At 46.4% G+C, this 23,343-nt stretch overlaps 1 protein-coding gene across 1 annotated transcript; it reads right to left on the bottom strand.

Annotated features, from left to right (window-relative positions):
- Positions 1-1,510: 1,510 nt before the first annotated feature.
- Bspry (B-box and SPRY domain containing) lies at positions 1,511-23,343 on the bottom strand. The gene is made up of 6 exons (XM_032903255.1): positions 22,952-23,343; positions 19,420-19,518; positions 10,593-10,823; positions 9,112-9,137; positions 3,949-4,073; positions 1,511-2,837 (listed from the first exon to the last, which is right to left on the bottom strand). Exons 1-6 carry the CDS (start codon positions 23,300-23,302, stop codon positions 2,311-2,313), a joined length of 1,359 nt encoding a protein of 452 aa, XP_032759146.1. The 5' UTR covers positions 23,303-23,343; the 3' UTR covers positions 1,511-2,310.

A 23,343-nucleotide genomic window follows, 5' to 3' on the forward strand; every position in this document is an offset into this window, starting at 1 on the left:
ATCTTTACCTGGCTTCTAGGGATGAAACTCAGATCATAGAGTTTGTGCCACAAGTGCTATTGTCCACTCAGCTATCTCAATAGCTCCCTCTATCCCTTTTCTAGCCTGATCCCAACTCCAGATCCATCAAGGGTCCATCCAGTCACAACCAGGTACTTTTGGGCTTTTTGAGATGGGTTCTCTCTCTACCCCAGATTGATGTGAACTTACTCTAGTCCACACTGGCCTGGGAACTCATGATGACCTTCCTCCTGAATCAGCCTTCTGAATGCTAGGAGCACAGGTGTGAGCCACTTTCAAAAGCTAGGGAGGTCGATCAGTGGTAGAGCACTTGCCTAATTTGTAAGGTCCTGGTTTCAACTGTCGGCATGAGTGGGCACACAATTGACAAATACTGTTTTTTACAGTAAGGGCTTTTTGTCACTGGAGATCCGAAACCCCACTATGCAAAACAAAAGATCAAAAAAGCTTCAGTGGTGGCAGGGCACTTGGCTCGCATGCCCTGTTGAATAGAAATCCCCTCCTCAACCTGGGAACCTCAGGGTCAGGTGAGTCTAAAGTCAGGTTGCTGGGCTATTCAGTAGAAATACTGTCTGTTAGTATCCTTGAGTGGAGGACACTGTAATTAGTCCTAAAAAAGAATACTGTTGACTTGTGGCTGTCCTACATCACATACCCTGCTCAATTCTCTACCTTAAATCTCTCTAGTGGGCAGAGGTGGTGTGACCCCTCCCACCAACTTTACATAGGAGCACGGTAGCACATGTCTGTAAACCAAGCATTCTACAGATGGAGACTCACAGTGAGTTCAAGGCCAGAGTGGGCTATGTGAAACAATGTCTTTTAAAAAAAACAGAAATGGGGGCCTGGTAAGATGGCCCAGGGAGGGGCATAGGGAGGCACACTGGAGAGATGGCCCAATGGTTAAGAGCACTAACTGCTCTTCCATAGTACCTAGATCTGATTCTCAGCACCTACATGGCAGCTCACAATTGCAGTTCCAGGGGATTGATGCCTTCTGCATACAAGTGGACAAAACACCCATACGTATAAACAGAAATCACTTGTCAAAATGTGATGACTCACATTTAACCTGGGACTCCATGGTTGGAAGGAAAGAACACACACACACACACACACACAGAGAGAGAGAGAGAGAGAGAGAGAGAGAGAGAGAGAGAGAGAGAGAGAGAGAGAGAGAGAGAGAGAGTGAGTTAGAAGAGTTAGAATTCTCCAAAGATCTCCCAGTCATCCTGGGACCACGTTCTGCAAGTCAATAAGGGGCTGAAGTAAAGCTTTGGGCATGCGAGCCAAGTGCCCTGCCACCAAGCTTTCATTCCAAGTCCTGGCAAGAAGACCATTATTCTCAGATGAACTCCTTATGGTGGAAATGGCCAAAGGATTTGCCCTTGGTTCCAGTAACATCTCCAGCCTCTTGATGCTGGGTGGGTCATAAGCATATACCCAAGGCTACCAATCAGCATGGAGCCAGTTACTAGCGAAGACATCATTACATCTTTAGAACCCTTTAATAATGCTCACATTCATTTATTAAGGCCAGCCCTCCTTTCCCCTCAGCTATTCTTGCTTGCTGCTCTCCACCCTAAGGAAGAGTCGTGATGTGGGGTGCTCACCAGGGGGAATGTTTATCACCCTTCTCTCACACATGTAGGCCATGCTAGAGCTCAGCCTCTGGGCCTGGGACAGATGTCAAAAAGTGTGCTGCAAGCAGGTTTCCTGGAGACGGGATACTGGTGCCTCAATAGAATGTGGGAGGAGGGCACAGTGTTCTGGCCAACAGTAGCCTGGCAGGTTGTCCTTTGTATGCTAGGAAAACATCCTCTTCACATGGTGTATCATGAAAAAGACCAAGAAATACTGAACTGAGAGGCTAGGGAAAGTTCGGCACAAGCTTCTCCGCAGCAAGGCACTTTCAGGGACTGCGGTGCTTTTCCGGAAACTGCCACACAACTGGTCACCTGTTTGATCAACCATTTGTTCCCTCACTGTACCTTGCTGTATACTCGCCATGCACAAGGTACTATGCTGGATGCCAGAGACACAGGTTAATGAGACCCTTGGAAGGGCACAAGTGTGGTGGGAGACTAAGGCCAAGAGGGAAGAAACAGGATCCCCACAGATGACCAGCATTGAAAAGTTATGTCTAAGTCTGAAGCAGATGCCCATCTCTCCAAAAGTTGCCCATGGGGAACACCAGTCACATCATCAAGGAAAAGGACACTAGCTAGAAGCATGGCCTGACCTGCAAGGGTGATGGGGAGGTGGATCTGGTCTCACGGTGGTCACAGGTCAGCAAACGATGGAGATGACCTGGTCGGCCACAGCAAAGACTGGGAAGAGCCTGTGCGGGAAGGACTCACGGTGGATGTAAAGCACTGTCCCTGAGGCAGGCTCGTAGAAGATCAGCTCTCCTGCCTGCAGGTCCAGCAGCAGGCCCAGCTGTGTTGGGCACCGGAGGAGCGCCAGAGGTTCATGGTTCCCGTTGTGTGAGAAACAGAACTCTTGATCATAGCGGGAGAAGACCCAGGAGAAGGCATTGTGGCCCAGGCGGCAGTCACTGCCAGAACCCTTTCGGGGCAGCTGAGCTGAGGCCACACCCACTTTGTAAGCACAGCTGTGTTTAACATTCACTGCCCAGGCATGGAGCCCAGTCTGGAAGGCATTGACAGCCAGGGCATTGGGCCAGTGGTCAAAGCGCTCTGGGTCATCTGAGCAGACCTTGGACTTCTTGGCATTGAAGGTCAGGGTCTTTCGATCTTCGGACAAATTCAATAAGGGGCCGACAGTCCTTTCATCAATAATCACATCCTCCATGCCTGCCAGAAAGAGTTCTCAGGGTTGTACCAGGTCCTCCTCAGCCCCATTCCTAATCTGGTCCTACTAGATAGTCAAAGGCTTTCTTGCCACTTGCTGAGACCTCAGACAAGCCATTCACTCTCTCTGAGCCTCAGTTTCTTCATCTTTAAATAGGACAACACTTAGAGGACTTATAGGGTATTTTTGGGGACTAGATGATATGTGTTAAGTGCCTCATATAAAATACTTGATGAGGAACTTATCCAGGAGAACAATAGTTATTGGTCTAAAATCTTCATCTACAAACTCTGGTAGAAATAAGGCCCAGAAAGAAGTGCCAAGTTGGTGGTGTCAAATGAAGACCCAATGTTTTAGTATTGCCATATCGTACTGCTTTCTAGCTGCTCCTTCCTACCTGTGGCTTCCAGAGCTGATATCCTGAGGGCAGAGCACAAAACTAGGAAACATGATAGCCAAACCGAGGACCATCAGATACCAGAATCTACAACATACAACCTGAGCTAGTAATTAATGTCTATATTCTCAGGAGAGACAGTCACTTCTGATAATCACTTCTGATGCCCCAGTCTGCAGTACAGGGCCAGGCCCACATTCACCACCAGTCAATGTTTTGTTGTTCTTTTGTTCTTGAGACTGGGTCTCAGATAAGGTGAATGTCAGACTAGCCTTGAACCCAGAATCTTCCTGCCTGAGCCACCCAAGTGCTGGGCTTACGAGCGCGGATCACCTCACTCAACCATTTATTCTGATGGTTGTTAAATGGATGAGTGAAGCAAATCTAGGCAGCTTCCGTGCGGACTCTGGTGGATGCCATTCGACTTTTAGAAGGCGAGATGTAAGGAGGACATGACTTAAAGGAACATAATTAATCCTATGCCTAACCGTAGAGAAATGGGAATGCCTTAGACAGGGGAAAGCAGGCTGGTCAAGCTGTACAGCCTTGGCCCTACTGAGCAGCCTGCTTCCAACATCACTGGCTACCAAAGCAGTTACCATCACACCTGTGCCGATGCCCAGTGTGACCCAGCAGCACTCCCACCCCCATCACACACAGGCAGGCAGGCAAGCAGGCAGACAGACAGACAATGCTGGACTCTTGCAGCTCCTAACCTGAGAGAGACCCGAGAACCGATGTTGCCCACAGTTGAGTCAGTAGAGGGCTCCAAGCACACTTCTCATTAAAGCTTAATTTCTCCGACTCCTGGGGCTCCAAAATGCCCTCTGCTTCCTCGGCCCTTATGCAGGGGGGAAAAAAAGAGAGAGAGAGAGAAAGAGACAGAGATTCAGGAAGATTCTGGAAACTTGTATAGCTCCACATGGGTGAGGGGAGAAAAACCAAAGGAAATTCATCCTTTGGTAGGGCAATACCATGATTGTATTAGCCAGAAGGGAAAGTAGATTTTCCTGAAGGCCCCTGAAGCAGACAGACAGCCTATAGGGGAGTGTACTCTCGGGGCTGGTATAGAAAGTGGTGGCAGGGGCTGGAGAGAACTCAGCTGTTAAGAGTGCCTGCTGTTTTAGCAGAGGTTCCCAGCACCGACATGACCACCCATTACTCCAGTTCCAGGGTTCAGAAAACTCTGTGAGTGCTTGCAGCCACCTGTACACACAGACACACAAGCATGCAAACAAAGATAAAAATAAGTAAATCTTGGAGAGTGGAAACTGAAGGCAGTGCGCTCTGGAGTGTGAGTGACTCAGGAGTGCCCTGGGGAAGCTGACAGCAGAGCCGGAAGAGGATCTGGGCCTCGGGATCTGCTGTGTGAGAACATTTCTCTATTAAACGCTCAAGAAATTGTTTCACGTCCTTCAAAACCCAATGCATCGGTAAATGTTTCTCTGGTTTAGTCCAAGGATCCAGTCACTCCTCAGCCCTTCTTGAGGACTGCACAGCACTAGGACATTTCTTCATCAAGGGGAGCGGCTGGAAGCTGGGGAGTTGACTCAACAGGTAAGGCACCTGCAGTGCAAGCTGTGCACCAGAGGCTGAATCTACAGAACCCATGAAAACTTGGTGTGATAGTGCACACCAACAGTCCCTGTGCTTCTAGGAAAGATGGAGATAGGAAGCTCGAGGACCAACTAGCCTGGTATAGCCGAGGCTAACGACAAAGAGACCCTATCTCAGTCAAGAAAAGAGGCAAGAACCAGCATCTGAGAGTGTTCTCTGACATGCTATGGCACATGCACAATGGCATTCACACACACATAAAACATGCAAACATACATGTAGACAACACACACACACACACACACACACACACACACACACACACACACACACACAGAAAAACCCAAGTAGGGCTGAAAAGATGGTTCAGCAGTCATAAGGACTTGTTGCCCTTGTAGGAGACTTTGGTTCAATTCCTAGAACCCATGTGGCAGCTCACAACCTTCTGTTACTTCAATCCAGGGGATTCAATGTTCTCTTCCGATATCTTCATATGTACACACACACACACACACACACACACACACACACACACACACACACACACACACAATCAGGTATACACACATATATAAAATAAGATAAATAAATATTAAAAACAAACAAAAAATTAAAGAAGGGAATGCCTTAGGACGGGTTGCCATTTATTTAGCTGTTTGGCCTCTGTGTTTACTGTTTTTATACATGGTCACTTAAACTTTGTTGTGATGGGAAGGTAGTGGTTATCCCATCTGACATGAGATCAGACTTTATACAAGGCACTTAGCAGGAACTCAAGTCCTGCTTCCTTGTAAAAATAGAACAAATTCGGGTCGGAGCCCCAGCACCATTCAAGACATTTTTTTCCCTTGGCATGAAATGAAATCTCAAAGGGACAAAAAAGTGAAGTGGAAATGTGTCCAACACTTTGCTCTCCTCCAACCTGGCTTCTCAGAAAGAACTTTCCTACTACCTCTAATTCTGGAGATGGCCTGAGGTCATTCAGCAGTACTTGTGTGATGCACACAAGGTCTCTGAGAGACTGTCACTGACTGTCCTGGGATGACAAGGGCCTTACAAACTCTGACAATGGGCCCTGGTGACAAAGGCTCTTTGTGGTCAGAACAAGAGAGAGCCTATGCTCTCAAACCACAGCAGCTCTATGTGGAGAAGCCCCAGCTAACAGGTGGAGACAATGTCAGCAACTAGGTTGCCATTCTAGGACAGACCTGAACCCACACATGGACTGAAATCAACAGCAAGCCACTTGGCCCAGCCACTGCATGGTGTAGAACACAAAAGTCCTGGTCCTGAGGTATAGTGGGGCCTGAATATAGCAAAGCCTTGTTGGAATCAGAACACTCCATCTATGCAGTGGGGACTTGATGACACTCTTAGGCAAGAGCTGAGCCCAGCCACCATGGATGTAGAAACATCAGAGACAGCAAAGGCATTTCTCATTAGATAAGTGAGACTCTACCTATTGTCCCTTCTAACGGTACTTGGGCAAGAGTGACCTCGGTCAGAGCACAAGGCACTACACGCAAATCTTCAGTGGAAGAAGCATGGACTCAGCAATCCAATGGTGTGTGTGCTAGAGGACTGAGCAAACGAATGCAGGCAGCTATTGGCCTCCTGGGAGCTGGGGTTCTTTTTTATTTTATTTTTATTTTATTATTGTTGGTGGTGGTAGTAGTGGTAGTGTTTTTGAGACAGGGTTTCTCTATGTAGCCCTGTCCTGGAGCTCTCTGTGTAGGTTAGGCTGGTCTTGAACTCACAGAGATCTGTTTGTCTCTGCCTCCAAAGTGCTGGGATTAAAGTTGTGCACCACCAAGCCCAGCCTGAGAGCCAGGGTTATTTAAATATGGATTCAAATATGGAATAGGAGACAGGCAAAGGCTAAACACTGCTATGCTAGGCCAGAATTGGAAGTTGGATACAGATCATGCATAGGAAGTTCCATGTATGCCCAAGCTCTGGCTGAAGGCCGGGTACAATGACATGTCAGTAATGGGGAACACTGATGCCTCATCTTAGATTTCGTGATGGTTTGCATTTGCTATTGTTTTTAGGAGCTATATTAAAGTATTTAGAGACAAAAAGTTATGTTCTCCGCAACATATCATAAAATAAGTCAGAAAAAAAGTTTGTCTATAAACACTATGAAAGAGGAGACGCCGAGGGATGGTAAAGGAGAGCCACACGGATAGGCAGAACAACAGTGTGAGAGATTCTGTGGCAGGACACTGCTTCTAGCAAAGCTCATTATGCCATTTTTACAACTTTTCTGTAAGTTTGAGGTAGTTCAAAAATTTAAAAATTAGAGATGACGTTTTATTAAAATCCCAGTCAAGCTTGCTTCGTACTAAGGAAATGCAGTGTTAAAGGAAGAAAATGATAAAGATGAGCAGACTGAGAAAATGACCAGAGTGTGGGAAACTATGAGGGAATCAGTCAAACTTGCCTTAAAGGTGTAGGTGGCTAGCCTGGGCTACATGAAATTATATTTCAAAAGCAAAAACAAAAGACAAAACTCCTACCTAACATGTGTGAGGCTCTTGAGTTGGACACCCAGCACCATAAACAAAATAACATTCGGAGAGAGCAAGCTGGAGAGATGGCTCAGAGGTTAGAGCACTTGTTAATCTTGTAGAGGAACCAGGTTTGATTCCCAGCACTCACAAGATGGTTCACCACCCATAATTCCAGTTCCAGGGGATCTGATGTCCTCTTCCGATATTCATAGGCACCAGGCACGAGTGCCTATGAAAGCATTCATACACAAAAAATAGAATAACTAATAGAATCTATTTTTATCAGAGAGAGAGAGAGTTTGGTGTAAGGATTGACATCCTTACAATGGAATACTTCACAGACTTTCAAAAAAGTGAGGTCCTTGAATGTTGTGGGCATGCCTATAATCTCAGCATACGGGAGGCAGAGGCAGGTGACCTCTGTGAATCTGAGGCCAGTCTGGTCTACACAGGGAGTTCAAAGCCAGTCAGTATTAGATAGTGAGATTCTTCTTAAAGATTAAAAAAAAATAATAAAAAGGAAGGAGGGGAGGGAGAAAGGAAGAAAGAAAGGAAGGAAGAAAAGAAGGAACTCTAAAAGTACTGATGTTGAATTTTTTTCTAAAATAGCTACTAAGAAGTAGAACAACGGGTGTAAAATAATTAAAATAATCCCATCTGTGTTCATTTAAAAATAGATATTGTTAAAAGAAAGCAAAAAAGGAAACACACACACAGACACAGATACATACACACAGACACACATACACACAGACACACACACATACACGGAAAACCACACACACATACACACACACAGAGAACCACACACACACATACACACACACACACACACACACACAGAAGCACACACACGGAGAACCACACACAGACACACACACACATATATACACACACACAGACACACACAGACACACACACACACACACACACACACACACATTTGAAATTCCACATCTAAGACTGGTGAGCAGACTCACTGGATAAAGGTACTTGCAACAAAGCTCGCCAACCTGAGTTCAATGTGGTAGAGAGAATCAACTCCCACAAGTTGTCTCTGACCTCCACACATGAGCCATGGCAAACCCACATACATACATGCACCCAAAATAATTAAGTAACTAAACAAATACATTTAAAAAAAATCTACAAATTTGAAACCAACCATATCTCTAGGGAAATGAGACTGGGAAGAGTTGATGAAGATTCCCCTTTAACTTTCAGCTTTTCTTTTTAGAGGGTCAGGAATTGAACCAGGACCTTGTACAAGCTAGGCAAAGCACTGAAGTACCAAGCAGCAACCATAGAGAGATCGCTAATCACCTTGCCTGGCAAATTCTATCCACTTGGTCATTTCCTCAGGCCCCAGCCTCTCAACCTTTTAGTACACAGGAGGGACCTGTTGAAATTCCTCTACTGAACGACTAGATAGGACATTGGAGTGTGAATGCAAACTTGAGTCTTGAAGTCCTTTCACTGCAGAAAGGAAGGTAGAGGAGTCAAGGGGACAAGTATCAGGTGAGTCCAGGCTCCAGTTCTGGGTCTTAGCAAATTTTCTGCCCCTTTTGGGCCTCAGCATTCTTAACCACAATGACCCTAGTTAAGTAGGGTAAGATTAGAAAGCCCAAGGCAAGACTCCGAGTAATAAATACTTGTTTCACTGCCTTTCCAAATGTATCTAACCAAACATGGTGGGGTAAGGCTCAGGAGATGACCTTGGAGCCAGCCTCTAGGATGTTGCTCAGCTACACTGCATAGGAAGAACTGGGAGTCTCAGTAACTGCCTGAGGAAATCATATGGCCACTTACCTCTCAAGAATCTCCTGCTCCGTCTGCTGTAAGAGAAAAAAGCAAGGTCAGGCTGGCAGCACTCCCAGCAAATGGACAAGACCTGAAGACACTTCAGTGCATACACTGTGAGTAGACACAGACTGTACAACAAAGACCAAGCACAAACCTTTCTGGGCTGAATCTCACACACGCACAGGCTCCCCTGCCCTCCCTGCACACACGAAGAATGAATCACCCATTGCCACCTACCCTGAGGCATCCCTGGTTCCCCTCAACTCCATTTCAGGACCATCCTCTATAGACCCAGATCCTCACTGCCCGCTGCCACGGAGACTATCAGTCAGCTCCTAGATGGCTGTTGACTGAGTATTTTATTGTGACCATTCCTGTGGCCAGGACAGAATTGCCTGCGCCTGGGAGCTGTGCTGAAGGAACGCACAATCTAGGACAGTCTCCATGACTGCCCTACTTGAAAGGGAGGAGGCTGGCCTGCTGATTCTGCATCTCTCTGTTCTCCAGTGATACTCCAATGTCTTCCATCCCCTCAAACCTGGAGGCATCTTCATATCTATAAAGTACTTTGAAAAGCAACAAACTGAATATTAACCGTGCTTATGTCTGGGCATACCAAGAGTGTATTTTTTTACATTGGTGCCCTTGCACAGCCTTCTTCCTGTGCACTTTCGAACTTTCTTCACCGCCCCAATTCCCTGTACCTGAGTACTTTTCTTTTTACTTCATCCAGGAAGCTGTCTATGATCCACTCCAACTGCCTTGGGGATGTCCTGACCTCCGAGGCACTCCTCTGCTACAGTGACTTGTCAGTGTTTGTCTTGGGTACGGTTGGGAGCAACTGCAGCTGTGTCCTATAACTCTGCCCCATTGCACAACACTTAGGCCCTCAATACACGTTTGACATTGAAAGTATGTTGTTATAAGGGGCCAAAACTCTCAATATTATATTCCCCGTCTCATATTAAAATGGAATGAGCCAATGATATGTACTTAAACATATAGTAAATATAGATACAGGGGCCACTGCGCGGGGATCTTGCAGTGAATGAGAGGGACACTGGGTTCAGCTCCAAATACAGCCTGGGAATTGATGGCCATGGAGCAGGATGGGATTGGTGAGTGGAAAACTCTGAGGGGGAGGAAGGATCCTGGTTAACCCTACCTAACAGGATTCCTGCTGAAGACAGACCAGGATGATCAAACAACACTTAGGGATAGTGGAGATGTAGATCTGATCAATGCCAAAGGCTATGAGATGTCAGTGGTGAGGGCTTTTGGTCAACCTGACTTAGCTGGGTTCTTTGCTGAGGAAGTATATAGATGGGCCTAGATGGAAGGAGCTCCAGAATCTGGTTTGAAATCATCGTCACCCATCCCTGTCCCAAAGGCTCACTGTCTCTCACCATCCCACCCACAGGCATTCTCAAGCTCTTCACATCAAGGGAACCTGGCCCACCTCTCATGCTCACCCTCTCCTGACTTACAATCAGCTGGAGGTCATTCAGATTGGTGAGTATGTCCACCATGCTGGTGCGGAGGGAGTCCAGTTTCCGGAGTTTGTCATCCCAGTGTGCCCTCTGAGTCAGGATGCACTGGTGGGCCCGCTCCTCTTCGCTGTGCACCTGGTCCAGTAATCGCTGTTCCTCACTCTCACACAGGCACCTCACCAGACTCAACCTCTGGATGATCACTTCCCTCGTTGCATTAGCCATGATCTGGGAAGGAATAAGGTGAAGGGTCAGGCTCTAGCAAAGCCCCACTCACGAGTAAGGGTGGGGGGTGTATATGGGCCGCTGCCTTTTGGCAGTTTGGGCCTTCTTTTAGGACACAGTAGTGCCCTCTTGAAGGGAATCAGAATACTGCCCGGGGTCGTCGATGCCGATTACACAGGAGAAATTAAAATCATGGTCTCTGTCGAAAGGGGTGTGATAGTTACCCCCCAGGGAGACTGTATAGCTCAGCTTATATTATTCCCTCAATTCAACACTGATAATCTAGTAAGGAAATTCAGCAGAGGGAATCAAGGATTTGGCTCCACTGGTATTAGCGCCTTTTGGGCTTCCTCTTTGGCAGAGCGGCCCATACTGACCTTGTGGATTGAAGGCAAGGCCTTCAAGGGAATATTAGATACTGGAGCAGACTCCACAGTCATTTCTAAGAGTTTCTGGCCTAAGGCATGGCCACTGGACACTACGCAGTTACTCCTGCAGGGAATTGGCACTGCTTCAGCCCCCTTTAGGAGTAGTAAAATACTTAAATGGAAAGACAAGGAAGGACATATGGGATATTTTCAACCCTTTATCATCGATGATATTCCTGTTACTCTATGGGGAAGGGATGTTCTTCATGATATGGGAGCTGTCTTGAGTACACAACCTGCTCAAACAATGATGAAAAGTATGGGGAGGAGCCCAGGTAGGGGACTGGAAAAAAATTTTTTATAGGAAAAATCCTACAGTATTAATGAGGAAAAACAGATTATACACCATCCTTGGGACAAGAGTAGCCTGGGAAATTTATCTTAAGGGCCACTGCTAAACAGCCTCCAAGCATTCAACCTTTACCCATTACATGGAATTCTAATAAACCAGTGTGGGTTAGGCAGTGGTCCTTATCCAAAGAGAAATTGAAGGCTGCTCATCTTTTAGTGTAGGAACAACTTGAAGCAGGACATATAGTTCCATCTACATCTCCCTGGAATACTCCTATCTTTGTGATCAAGAAAAAAATCAGGAAAATGGCGTCTTTTGCACGATCTTAGAGAAGTCAATAAGACTATGGAACCTATGGGGGCCACACAACCTGGCCTTCCCTCCCCTGTAGCAATTTCTAAATCTTGGTTCATGTTAATTATTGATTTAAAAGATTGCTTTTTTACTATCCCTTTGCACCCTAAAGATTGTAAAAGATTTGCCTTTAGTGTGCCTTCAACTAATTTCAAGGAACCGGCCCATCGCTTTCATTGGGTAGTATTACCTCAGGGTATGGCTAATAGCCCCACCCTTTGTCAAATTTGTGTTGCTGTTGCCCTAAGGCTCCTTAGGGATAGATGTCCTCAGTTGTATATTGTTCATTACATGGATGATATCTTACTGTCAGGGCCCAATAAAACTGAGGTACTAGAGGCCTTTGCAGACCTTCAGGAGGATTTGCAATCAGCGGGATTGGTCCTTACCCCTGAGAAAATACAACAGAATTTCCCTTATCAATATTTAGGACATCAATTACTGCAAAAGGGAACAAAACCATTACAATTACAAATTAGATTAGATAAATTGAAAACCTTATATGATTTCCAAAAATTCTAGGAGATATAAATTGGCTTCGCCCCTCATTACATCTTGGTACAGGACAGCTAAAACCGTTATTTGAAATTTTGAAGGGAGAACCTTCTCCAACTTCCTTAAGAACTTTAACACCTGAAGGCTGTAAGTGTTTAGAACTAGTACAAGATGCTTTGGAGAAAGCTCATCTTAATTATATTGATTATAACAAGCCCTTCTCCTTGATTATTTTTGCATCCTCACATTCCCCAACTGGACTTTTTTGGCAGGATGGTCCCCTATTATGGGTCCATTCTCAGGTCTCTCCAGCCAAGGTGGTGATAGCCTATTACCAGGCAGTGGTGCAATTACTTTTTAAGGCTCAAAAAATGAGTATTCAGGTCTTTGGGGTAGAGCCTAAATTTATTATTCTACCTTACGATCAAGAACAGGTAAATAATTTGATTAGAACTTTTGATGATTGGTCTATTTTTTCATGTTCCACTACTAGTCAATTTGATAACCATTATCCTGAAAATAAAATTTGTCAATTTTTTAAGTTACATCCTGTGATCTTTCCCTCTATAGTCAAAAATCAGCCTTTAAGTAAAGCTAGATTAGTTTTCATTGATGGTTCTTCTAAGGGATACGCTGTGGTTCTTTCAGAGGGCAAAGTGGAGAAAATGATGCTTGATTCCACCTCAGCACAATTGGCCGAATTAAAGGCCCTTCTTTTAGCGCTATCCTTGTTTCCTGAAAGGCCGTGCAATATTTATACCGATAGTGTTTATGTATCTAATATTATTTTACCTTTGGAAACTGCTGCACATGTTGCTCCTGTGTTCCCCACCTGCTCTTGTCTTTTGCAAGTGTGCAGGCATTATTGTGGCAACGCAAAGAGCCATTTATGTAGGGCATATCAGAGGTCATCTGAATTGCCTGGCCCCTTGGCAGGAGGCAATGCTGCTGCTGATCTGTATACTAGGCCACAATTTATAGCTGTAGCCCTTGATTCTTATGATTTGGCCCTTCAATTACATAGAAAATTTCATATAAATTCACAACCTTTTAAACATAGTACAGGATGCACCAAGGAGCAAGCTGTTCAGATAGTTACTCAGTGTCCTTCGTGTGCTCCGTTAATGCCTTCACTCAGTCTGGGCGTCAATCCTAGAGGATTGATGCCCAATGATATTTGGCAAATGGATGTCACACATGTATCTTCTTTTGGGAAATTGAAATATGTCCATGTGTCCATAGATACCTATTCAGGATTGATCTTTGCGTCTGCTCACAGTGGAGAAAAGATCAAAGATGTGAAAAGCCATTGTTTACAAGCCTTTGCCTTTATGAATGTGCCTAGGCAAATAAAAACTGATAATGGACCAGCATATACCAGCAAAACATTTCAACAATTTTGTGCTTATTTCGATGTCCTTCATAAAACCGGTATCCCTTACAAATCTCAAGGTCAAGCAATTGTAGAGCGAGCCCATTTAACCATAAAAAACCAACTTGGAAGACTAAAAGAGGGAGAATATACAGCCCCTCCTACTAAATTATCAACTATCCTTTATATCTTAAATTTTTTAATTGTGGACAAGACTGGTCTCTCCGCGGCTGACAGGCACTGGAGGAAGGACAGAGCACAGAATGGTTTAGTTAAATGGAAAGATCTGGCTTCAGGAGCCTGGAAGGGGCCTGACCCCATCTTAGTCAGGGTGAGAGGATCAGCTCGAATCTTTCCCAAGGATGCTGAGGCCCCTGTCTGGGTTCCTGAGCATTGTGTGCGTCCGGTGGATGACAGTCCACCCAGGGATATACTAAAACTTCATGAAGAATCTCCCGATCCTGACGCCAGTGGGAATGCATAACAGAACACAGCCCGCTGTTACCACAACAGACCGCACATCAGGTAAAATGGCAGCTCGCACAAGGGTAAAACGAATGATTCTCAACCTTACTTTTATCTTAAAGGATAATCTATGTTTTGTTAAAATTTTTATAAAGCCTCGTTAAATAGCTCCATTTTTTCATTCATGTTTACTTTTGGTAATGTTTCCATAGCTGATTTAAGTATTACTGTTACCAATGCTAGTGTTAATAGGTTTGAGAGATATTTTGTACCCCATTAGTCTTCTTAGAAATGGTAGTTATCTGCCTCCTAGACCAGCGCACATAGATGCTGGCCTAAAACCTCTAAGTACTGCCTCTTGAAGTGTATCTGATATTTTTTAAACCTCACATTTTTGCCCAAATGAGAAGAGTAAACATTTTCTAAAATCTGTGCCATGTGTGTTGGTACCCCTTTTTCCTTTTTGGTTCGGAATGGGGCTGGGATGGTGTAAGGGGAGGAGATTCTCAATTGTTCTCCTAGGTCCATTCCTACCGACCAGTTGCTGGGAACAAAAGGATTCTACATGGATTGTTCGAGTTCCTGGTGTGATCCCCATACCTCTGGATAAAGGCTGATTCCCAGTGGTACTCTACAGGCATAAAAGAGACTTTGGCATTACTGTGACAGTCATTGCTACCATCACCATTTCAGCCACTGCTGCTACAGTGGCCAGTGTAGCCATATATCAATTGGCAGCTGTCGTTGGGACTGTGGGACTATGGATACATTCTGGAGAAGTCACCATGGCATTGGCTGTGAAGAATAGCGTTAATATTCAGATTCAGTTGGTCATTCTTCATCTCAACCAACAAACTGTTCTCAATTGGACTTCCTCTGTGAAACCCATGTTATATCTTGTTCTGACTTTTATCATTTTATGTGTGTAACCCCTGTTAAGGTCCTTAATAGCATCAAGGCTCTTGGGGATGAATGCTTATCTTGATTGCTCGCCCTTAGCAGCTGCCCTTGGGCTGTTCTAGAGTACCAACAGATCCAGTCTCAGGCTGAAACCAAACAGGTTTGATTTTCATTGGCCGAGAATAATCCATTGGCCCAAATTAGGCTCAGTTTGTATGACAAGTAGTTAGCCAAAGACGGGCAACCTTCTGGGACCATACTCTCCTAAGACAGAAAATCCTGAGGCTGGCAGGATTTTCAGAGACAGGAAAGAGTTTTGGAACCCCAGATTGATCCTAAGACAGGCGCTACTTAAAAAAAATAATAAAAGAGGGGGAATTGTTGGGCCCTACCTTGGTGTTTCCCTCCCCCCGTCGATGAGCCTTTTTAGCCTGCTATAGCAAGAAATTGTTTACACCCTTGGCAGCTGCTCTTAGCCCCTGATTTGGGGCTGGGATTCTCCATGGCACCCTTCCTCCCCACCCAGCCTTCCTGCTTTTTGTTGTTAAGAAGTTGTTTATGCCCTTGATTGGGCCAGAACTTTTACCACACAGACTTTTCCTGGGCCGGATTTTCACCTCACAGACTTTTCCTGTTTTCCTGGTTGGGGATTTTCACCTGGTATATAAGGAGATCTCAGTAAAGCCTTGCTGGCACTTGCTGAAAACGGATGACCTGTGTACTTGATTTATTTCAATCCCGCAGACCTACACCAGATATTCACACACTGTTGGTGCAGGCGCCGACAAGTGAACTATAGCGATCAACAGAGCAGAAGGACCTTAAAGAGACACTCTTATCAACTAGAACCAACCAGGCTTCAGTTAAAATTGACCCCACCTGAGGCAAAAATCATATCACCTCTAAGGCTTGTTCATTCCAGTTAGCCCCAAAGGAGGGTTTTTCTGTTCCCTGGATGGCTCTGAAGAAAATTCTCAGCTCAGCAAGGTTATGAACATCACCTTCTAACTCTCAGTGGTCAGGGCCTGGCATGCAGTGGGTACCTCAAAACATGGACTCAGTGACTGGGTGGGGAACTGTCCTAGGGAAGATCTCTTCTAACTAACACAGGGAGCCAGCGGCAGAAGTGGAACCAGAAGCCCATTCCCCTGGCTGTCAGTCTAGCGCCACGCCAGGTGACCAATCCTCCATTTGTGGCATAAAGCACCTGCACTCCGACTCTTGCCAGATGAGTCAGAGTAGAGCTGCCTTCTTTGTGTCAGAAGGCCAAGGACAGCCAGTTGCTTCCCTGAGCCCTGTCTCTGGAAACCTGCTCTGTACAGTACAAGGAGCAGTCACATCTGTTTAAATTGAGACCCATGATCTACCCAGTGCAGAGGGGAGACCAGCTTAGAATATCAAGGAGACTCACTTGAATCTGAAGCACACGGGCTTCATTTGTTTTATTCTAACTGCTTCCTATTTGGTCTCCTGGCTTCATTCTAGCAGCCTACGGTTACTTCCTACTACAGTTGAAAGGGAGCTTTTTTAAAAATGGAAGCCTCCATCTTTCTGCCCCCCACTGTGTGTGTGTGTGTGTGTGTGTGTGTGTGTGTGTGTGTGTGTGTGTGCACACACATGCGTCTCATACATGCTGGCTCTCCAGCTGCCCCAAGTAGGCACTAGCAACCAAACTAAGATTCTCTAGAACAGCAGGAAGTGCTCTTAACTCTTAACTGCTGAGCTACCCCCATTCCTTAAACTTAAGTCTTTCACTTACTCTGTTTATGAAAAAAAAAGAAAAAAGCCTTTCAACAGCTTCTCTTTATCTGAAATGAAGTAAACCCTTCTGTGGCTAAGAGGGTGGGACCCAGCTCCTCTCTGAGCCTGTTGCTTCTCTGGCCCAGGTTCTCCCTGAACCTCTTGCTTCTCTGATTTGACTTCTTCCTACATCTGACCCGTTCACACAGCTTCAGCCTTGCAGGACTCTACTGCTCCAGCAGGTCAGGCACCCTTCTGCCCAGGGCATCTGCACTCGGTAACTTCTCTGCATACTCTTCCCCCGCTGTGGGGTTCACTACCCCACTTCTTAGATTTCCGTGCAAATATAAACCTTCTTTCTTCGAACTTTTACTTACTGTGTTGTGTATGTGTATGTGCATACAGATGGGTGTGCACGCCATGGTGCATGTGTGCAGGTGAGAGGACAACTTTATCGAGTAGTTCTCTCCTTCTATCTTTTTGTGGGTTACAGGGAACAAAGTCAGGGCAGCAGGCCCCTGCAGCAAGCAGTTTATCTGCTGAGCCGTATGCCAGCCCCAAATAGCAACCTTTCCTATTGAGAGCATTCTTTAGCATAGCATGAGTAAACCGAACCCCTGGCCTCAGACGTGTTGTCCGCCTTCCTCTTTACGTCTCCCTCAAAGAGCGGATTACTTCTGACATGACATAAACCTCATCCTTTATTGTCCATCTCTACTGACAGAACGGAGCATTGAAGAAAACAGGCAGTTTCATGTTTGTTCACTGCAGAAGGCCCAGCACGCAGGCCAGTGGAAGTGCTCAGTAAGGATTTGTAAAATAAATAGTGAAATGTCAGAAGTCTCCCACTCACAGCCAGCATCTGTTACTTGTAGCTTCCCGTCTATATTGTACTGAAGCTTTAGCCAGTGCAGGGGACAAGAAAATAAGGAAAAATAAATAAAGAAAGTGAAAGGCAGATGGAGTAGAGAAATCAACATCATCCTGCAAACAGAAGTGGTGATGAACACAGACTAGGTGGACGGCTCACTGCCTCCTGGTTCCTAGTCCTGGTCTCTTTAGCTTCTGAGAAACCCCTGTGCCCTGCTATGATGTTCCCTGTTTGTGGTGGATTGCCCTGGTACTGTTTGTATTTTGACACTAATTCCGCTTCCCCAAGGGGGGCTGCCTCGAAGAGGAGTAAATCACGTACTCAGGTGACTTCATGTGAACCATCTCCCCATTTTAACTTGTAAAATTAAGGCTAGAGCTGGTGATTGGGCAGTGGAAAGGAAAGGTGGAACTGAAGGTGAATTGGAGTGGAACTGAAGAGAGAGAGGGAGAGAAAGGAGCAGGGGAGATGAGGAGAGGAAGGAGAGAGGAAGACAGAAGGAGAGCAGGTGGAAGGAAGATGGAGCTGAAGCCTGTGGCCTGGAGAAGCCACAGTTCTAAGGGATCTTCTAGCTGGGAACAGAGCAGTGTAGTGGTGGATCTGCACAACGTAGGTGCAGCTTGTGTTCATATTAACTGAGGTGTGTTTTCCTTGCACGGCCTTATTAGGGTTGGAGATTTACCCCAACACATATTTGTTTATGCCAGTTCCCTGGCCTTAAGGGCACACTTGAGAGTAGAGGGACTATAGCCATTCTGGAAGAAGGACCAGCAGTGCAGTGCAGCAGCTCCAGTGGCTGGAGAGCCAGAGGCTCCAGGGCATAGAACTGAGTCTACAGTGAGGCAGCAGGGCCGTGGGCAAGCCAACTAACTTCCCTAGGATTTATTTCCCCATCCCAAGTAGGGGTGCTGACTGTCACCTGCTGCATAATACTGTTGCAAGGACACTTCAAAGAATCCTGGCATAGAGGCACCTGCCTGTGATCTCACCCCCTGAAGGTGGAAGCAGATCAGAAGTTCCTGGCTCTATAGCAAGTTTGAGGTCAGTCTAGGGTATATGAAACACTGTTTCAATAAACAAAAGAAATACCTCAAAAGAATTGGAGATGTAGCTCAATGATAGAGCATTTTCCTAGCATATACATGATCCTGGCTTCAATGCTTCAGACTGGTTTTTAAAAGAAGAAGAAGAAGACACCATGTAAAAGTGCCCAAATTCGTAATTCTAGGGATGTACCCAAAATAATTCCACAGTGAAAGATTCAAGTATGGGGCTGGAGAGATGGCTTGGAGATTAAGAGTACTTGTTGATCTTGCAGAAGATCTGAGTTCATTTCCCAGCACCCACATGGTAGCTCACAGCTCTCTGTAACTCCAGTTCTAAGTGATACAACGCCCTCTTCTGGTTTCCAAGGGTGCCAGGCACACACATAGCCCGCATACATACATGCAAGCAAAATAATCATACACGTAAAATAAATAAGTCTAAAATTTTTGAGTAAAGGAAGGTACTAATCTTTTTGACGGTCTAACCCAACGTTACCGAAAACGCTGCTTTCTAGAGTATAGCCTGTGTAGTAAAGGAGAGAATCCGCCACCTCTGCCAGTAGTACAAGGCTGTGGACTAGGCTCTTATCCTAGGAGGAGACACAGTGTGGAGAGGAGAGAGGAAGAATTAATTACCATTGCTTTCTGGTTCTTCCCCTGCAGGACCTCGGCCACATACTTGGTGATGCCAGCACTCTGTAACTGCAGCTTCTCACAGTGTTCCACAATCTTGTTCTACAACACAAATGACACCACAGCGTCTTTATTCATGCATATGGGCCACTCGCTCACTGATTTTTCCTTTTTACTCTGCTCTTAATCACACACTCCTAAGGCCCAAACCCAGATATCATCGTTATCAAAGACAATGCTACCCCCACATATGCCTATCATGTCTTTTCTTCAGATCACTAATGCTGGACTTCCCACTCCAGTAACTCATTTGGGGCCATCAAGACACTTGGGTCTTGGGGTTGGGGATTTAGCTCGGTGGTAGAGCGCTTGCCTAGCAAGCGCAAGACCCTGGTTCGGTCCCCAGCTCGAAAAAAAAAAAAAAAAAAAAAAAGACACTTGGTCTTAGCCAGGTACTGGTGGTACTGCTTCAATCTCAGTACTTAAGAGGCAGAGGCAGGCAGATCTCTGTGAGTTTGAGGCCAGCCTGATCTACACAGAGAAAACCTGCTTCAAAGATACTTGGGTCTTTATGGGTTTGTCCCTAACCCTCTTCCTCCTCTGTCTTCACCGATGACTACTTCCACTTGTTACTCTATCCAGTCTGAACCCAAAGTTGGGCCTCCTTTGTCAACCTTCAAGCCTCCCATTAGCACAGCCATTTTTCCTGAGGCCATCAGTACAGGCTGTGTCGGCTCAAAACCTCCCAGTCATTTTTCAATACAGTCACAGTGAGAACCAGTCTCTTGGCCAACAGGTCCTACCTGGCACAACTCTTTGTCTCCTATGTCACCTCCTGCTTCCCACTAACCTTCCACTAACCTTCCGATCCTCAAAAGCAACAGCTTTACCCAGGCTCGGGCCCTGGCCTTCTTCCTTCTTCCTTCAGTTATCTCCCTGACTGTCTATTCACTCACAAACTACCTCCTCAGAGAGGGCCTCCCTGACTCACCTCCACCTTTGCCCTGCTTTATTTCTCTCACAACCGACAACCTATGGTATATTGACTTTCGTATGGGTTTCTGTCTCTTGCTACTGGAGCATAAACACCGCTCTGACCTCTGACTTACCATCCAGAGGGGAGTTCCTGCTCATAAATGTAATTTAATGTTGGTAAATATTACACTACAATAAATTATAATTACAATAATAACATGTATTTATTAACGATGAACGCTTGTGGCCTTGACCACAAGTGAGTCTCGGTTCTCAGTTCCCAAAGTCACTAGTGTCAACTGTAAAGGAACAGACAACGGTTTAGAAATGAGGAAGCTAAGGCAGATAGTAAAGTGGATCACTCCAGGAGACATGGTTAGGCAGCAGGAAATAGGTGGCACTCTTCCAAGCAGCAACCCCTCCATTACTGCCCCCTAACAACGGGCCTCAGTACCAACTGCCCCAAGGCAATCCAGCTACCTCTTCCAGAAAACTCTCCCAAACGCTCCCGCCAGTCAGCTATCCTAACTGTGGCACTGTGACCGTGTACGCAGGGACTGAGAGAATTGAGCTTAGCATTTTCCCTTTTTCCTTTAACAAATGTTTTATGAGTGTGTACTAATCCTATAGACTGTGTCACTGTAACTCTTCTTCAATCACACCCTTCATTCATTCATTAATTCCCCCTCCCCCAACCCTGATCCTCTCTTCTTTAGTGCCCCGTCTTCTAAGTTTCATCTCTCTCTTTTTTGACACAGGGTTTTTCTGTACAGCTCTGACTGTCCCAGAATTCACTTTGCACACCAGGTTGGCCTTGAACTCACAGAAATCTTCCTCCTAAGTGTTCAGACTAAAGCTGTCACAGCTGGCTTTGTTTGTTTGTTTGTTTGTTTGTTTATGGCAAGGCCTCATTGTAAAATCCAAACTGGCCTCGAACTCGCCATCTCTTTACCTTCCTAGTACAGGAGTGTGCCACCACACCCAGCTCATGCCGTCCTGTTACAGCTTGTGTCTAGGTTCCACATACGTGAGAAAATGTGTGACAATTGTCTTTCAGAGTCGGGCTTGTTTCACTTAATGTGGAGGTGTCCATTCTACCCAGCTTCCTGCCAATCACATAATCTTATTCTGTATTATGAAATAATGCTCTAGTGGGTGGATATCCGTGAAAATGTTCACATTTTTCGTATCCATTCATCCACTAATGGGCACCTAGGCCGGTTCCTACCATGAGCCTACCTTCTAACTAGCTTTCAAGGCATGAATCCAGAAGCTAAGAGCAGTTGAACTGGTCCTATTTTGTCCAGGTCAGTAGTGATTATGCTCCAGAGACATTTTCACTACAGGATGGAGGGACAGGAAGAGTGTGCTGAAGGCATTGCAAACTCTAGGGCTGGACATACAGCTCAGGGGTCTAAAATACATGAGGCTCAAAAAACCCAGCATGGAAAAAAAAACGAACAAACAACAACAAAAACAACTCTAAAGTAGAAAGAAAGACGGCAAGACTCACTTTCCTTATGCCAGGGCTGCATGTAAGTGTAAGGTCTTGGGGTGGCCCAGGGAAGGCACCTGAGGCAGAGTACCAAGCTTACTATCCTGTCCTGGCCTTCACCCCTCCCACCACTCATATAGTCGTGATGGTTGCTTTTCAAGATTTTCCACTAGGTCATTTCCTCTTCGTAACCGCTGAGATCAAAAAGTGGTTTCCTCTTGTCAATGAATCTCCCCCTCTTAAACCCGGAATACTAAGAGTCTGGGAGGAGTTACCATCCTCCCGTGGGCCCCTTTTCCTCCTCTGAAAAGCCCTAGTTAGAACCCAGGCATATCTAAGTCCTTGGGAATTTGTAAAACCCTTACCCATGATGAAAGCTGATTTACATCAACTTTACTCAAGTTTATTTTCACCATCCCTGAGTAACTGATCTCCACTGGCTCCAGTTTCCCTGAAGGTGTGTTTATTACAATCTGGTTTGAGGAGGTGATGTCCCCAGCGACCCGCTCTCAGTGCGCAGCAGGGCTCAATGCCAGGGTGGGGTTGGGAAAATTAAGCCATTTAATCAAATTGCAAGGAGTTCCCCAGGGGCCACAGCTAGAATGAAAGGTAGACTGCGGCACCAAGGTGACTTGGCCTCCAATCTCAGCGCTCAGGGAAAAGGGTGGGGGTGTAATAGGAAAATGACCAGCCTAGAGCCACACTGAACGAGGAGGCCTTAGAAGAGAGAGTGCCCTGCCATTCTTCCACCCCCATCCACCACCTCCATCACAGTCAAGACCAGGTTTCCGGGGGTGGGGGGTACTAAGTTTTTATGAGGTCAGCTATAACAAACACGTGAATGCCCCGAAACTACTGATGAAAGACACCAAGCTAGGATCTGTGACTCACAGGGAGGGGGCAGGATTCAAACTTGGATTCAGTTTACTTCAGAGATCACACCTTTATCACCTCGTTCTGCAAGGAAAGCCACAGAGAAGCCACTCTCTCCCAAGGTCCCTGGTTCCTGCCAGTTACCCTTGCCCCAAGAGAGCTGCCCTAGTTCCCGGCCCCGTGCCCGCTCACTCTCAGCTCCTCAGCGTGCTCCTCCGCTCGGCGGATGCGGTGCCGGTGACATCGGCCGCCAAACCCGGCGCAGGTGGCGCATACCGGTCGTCGCTCCGAGAGGCAGAACCAGCTCAGAGGCTTCCCGTGCTCGGGGCACAACTGGCACGGCTGGTACCTCTGCCCGGGTTCCCGCCCCACTCCGGTCCTGGCCCCGGCGCGGCCCCGGCCCCAGCTCCAGGCGCCGGCCCTGGCCCCTGGCTCCGGCTCCGGCTCCGGCCCCGGCCCCGGCCCGGGCTCCGGCACCGGCTCCGGAGCCGACTCCGGCCCGGACTCGGACCCGGACTCCGTCCCGGAGACATCCGAGGACATGGCCGGTGCCGGAGGCCGCGCGCTCCACCTGTCGCAGGTGC

The sequence above is a fragment of the Rattus rattus genome, chromosome 1 (genome assembly GCF_011064425.1).
Source record: "Rattus rattus isolate New Zealand chromosome 1, Rrattus_CSIRO_v1, whole genome shotgun sequence".
In the NCBI taxonomy this organism is placed as follows: domain Eukaryota; kingdom Metazoa; phylum Chordata; class Mammalia; order Rodentia; family Muridae; genus Rattus; species Rattus rattus.

Bases quoted from the DNA above. Each gene is read 5' to 3' on its own strand.
- Bspry (XM_032903255.1), bottom strand. From the start codon at position 23,302: ATGTCCTCGGATGTCTCCGGGACGGAGTCCGGGTCCGAGTCCGGGCCG. The intron at 19,519-22,951 runs GTGAGCGGGCAC...TTTGTGTTGTAG, and splicing joins AGCACGCTGAGGAGCTGAGA to AACAAGATTGTGGAACACTG. The intron at 2,838-3,948 runs GTTAGGAGCTGC...TCTTTCTGGCAG, and splicing joins GGTTCTCGGGTCTCTCTCAG to GCATGGAGGATGTGATTATT.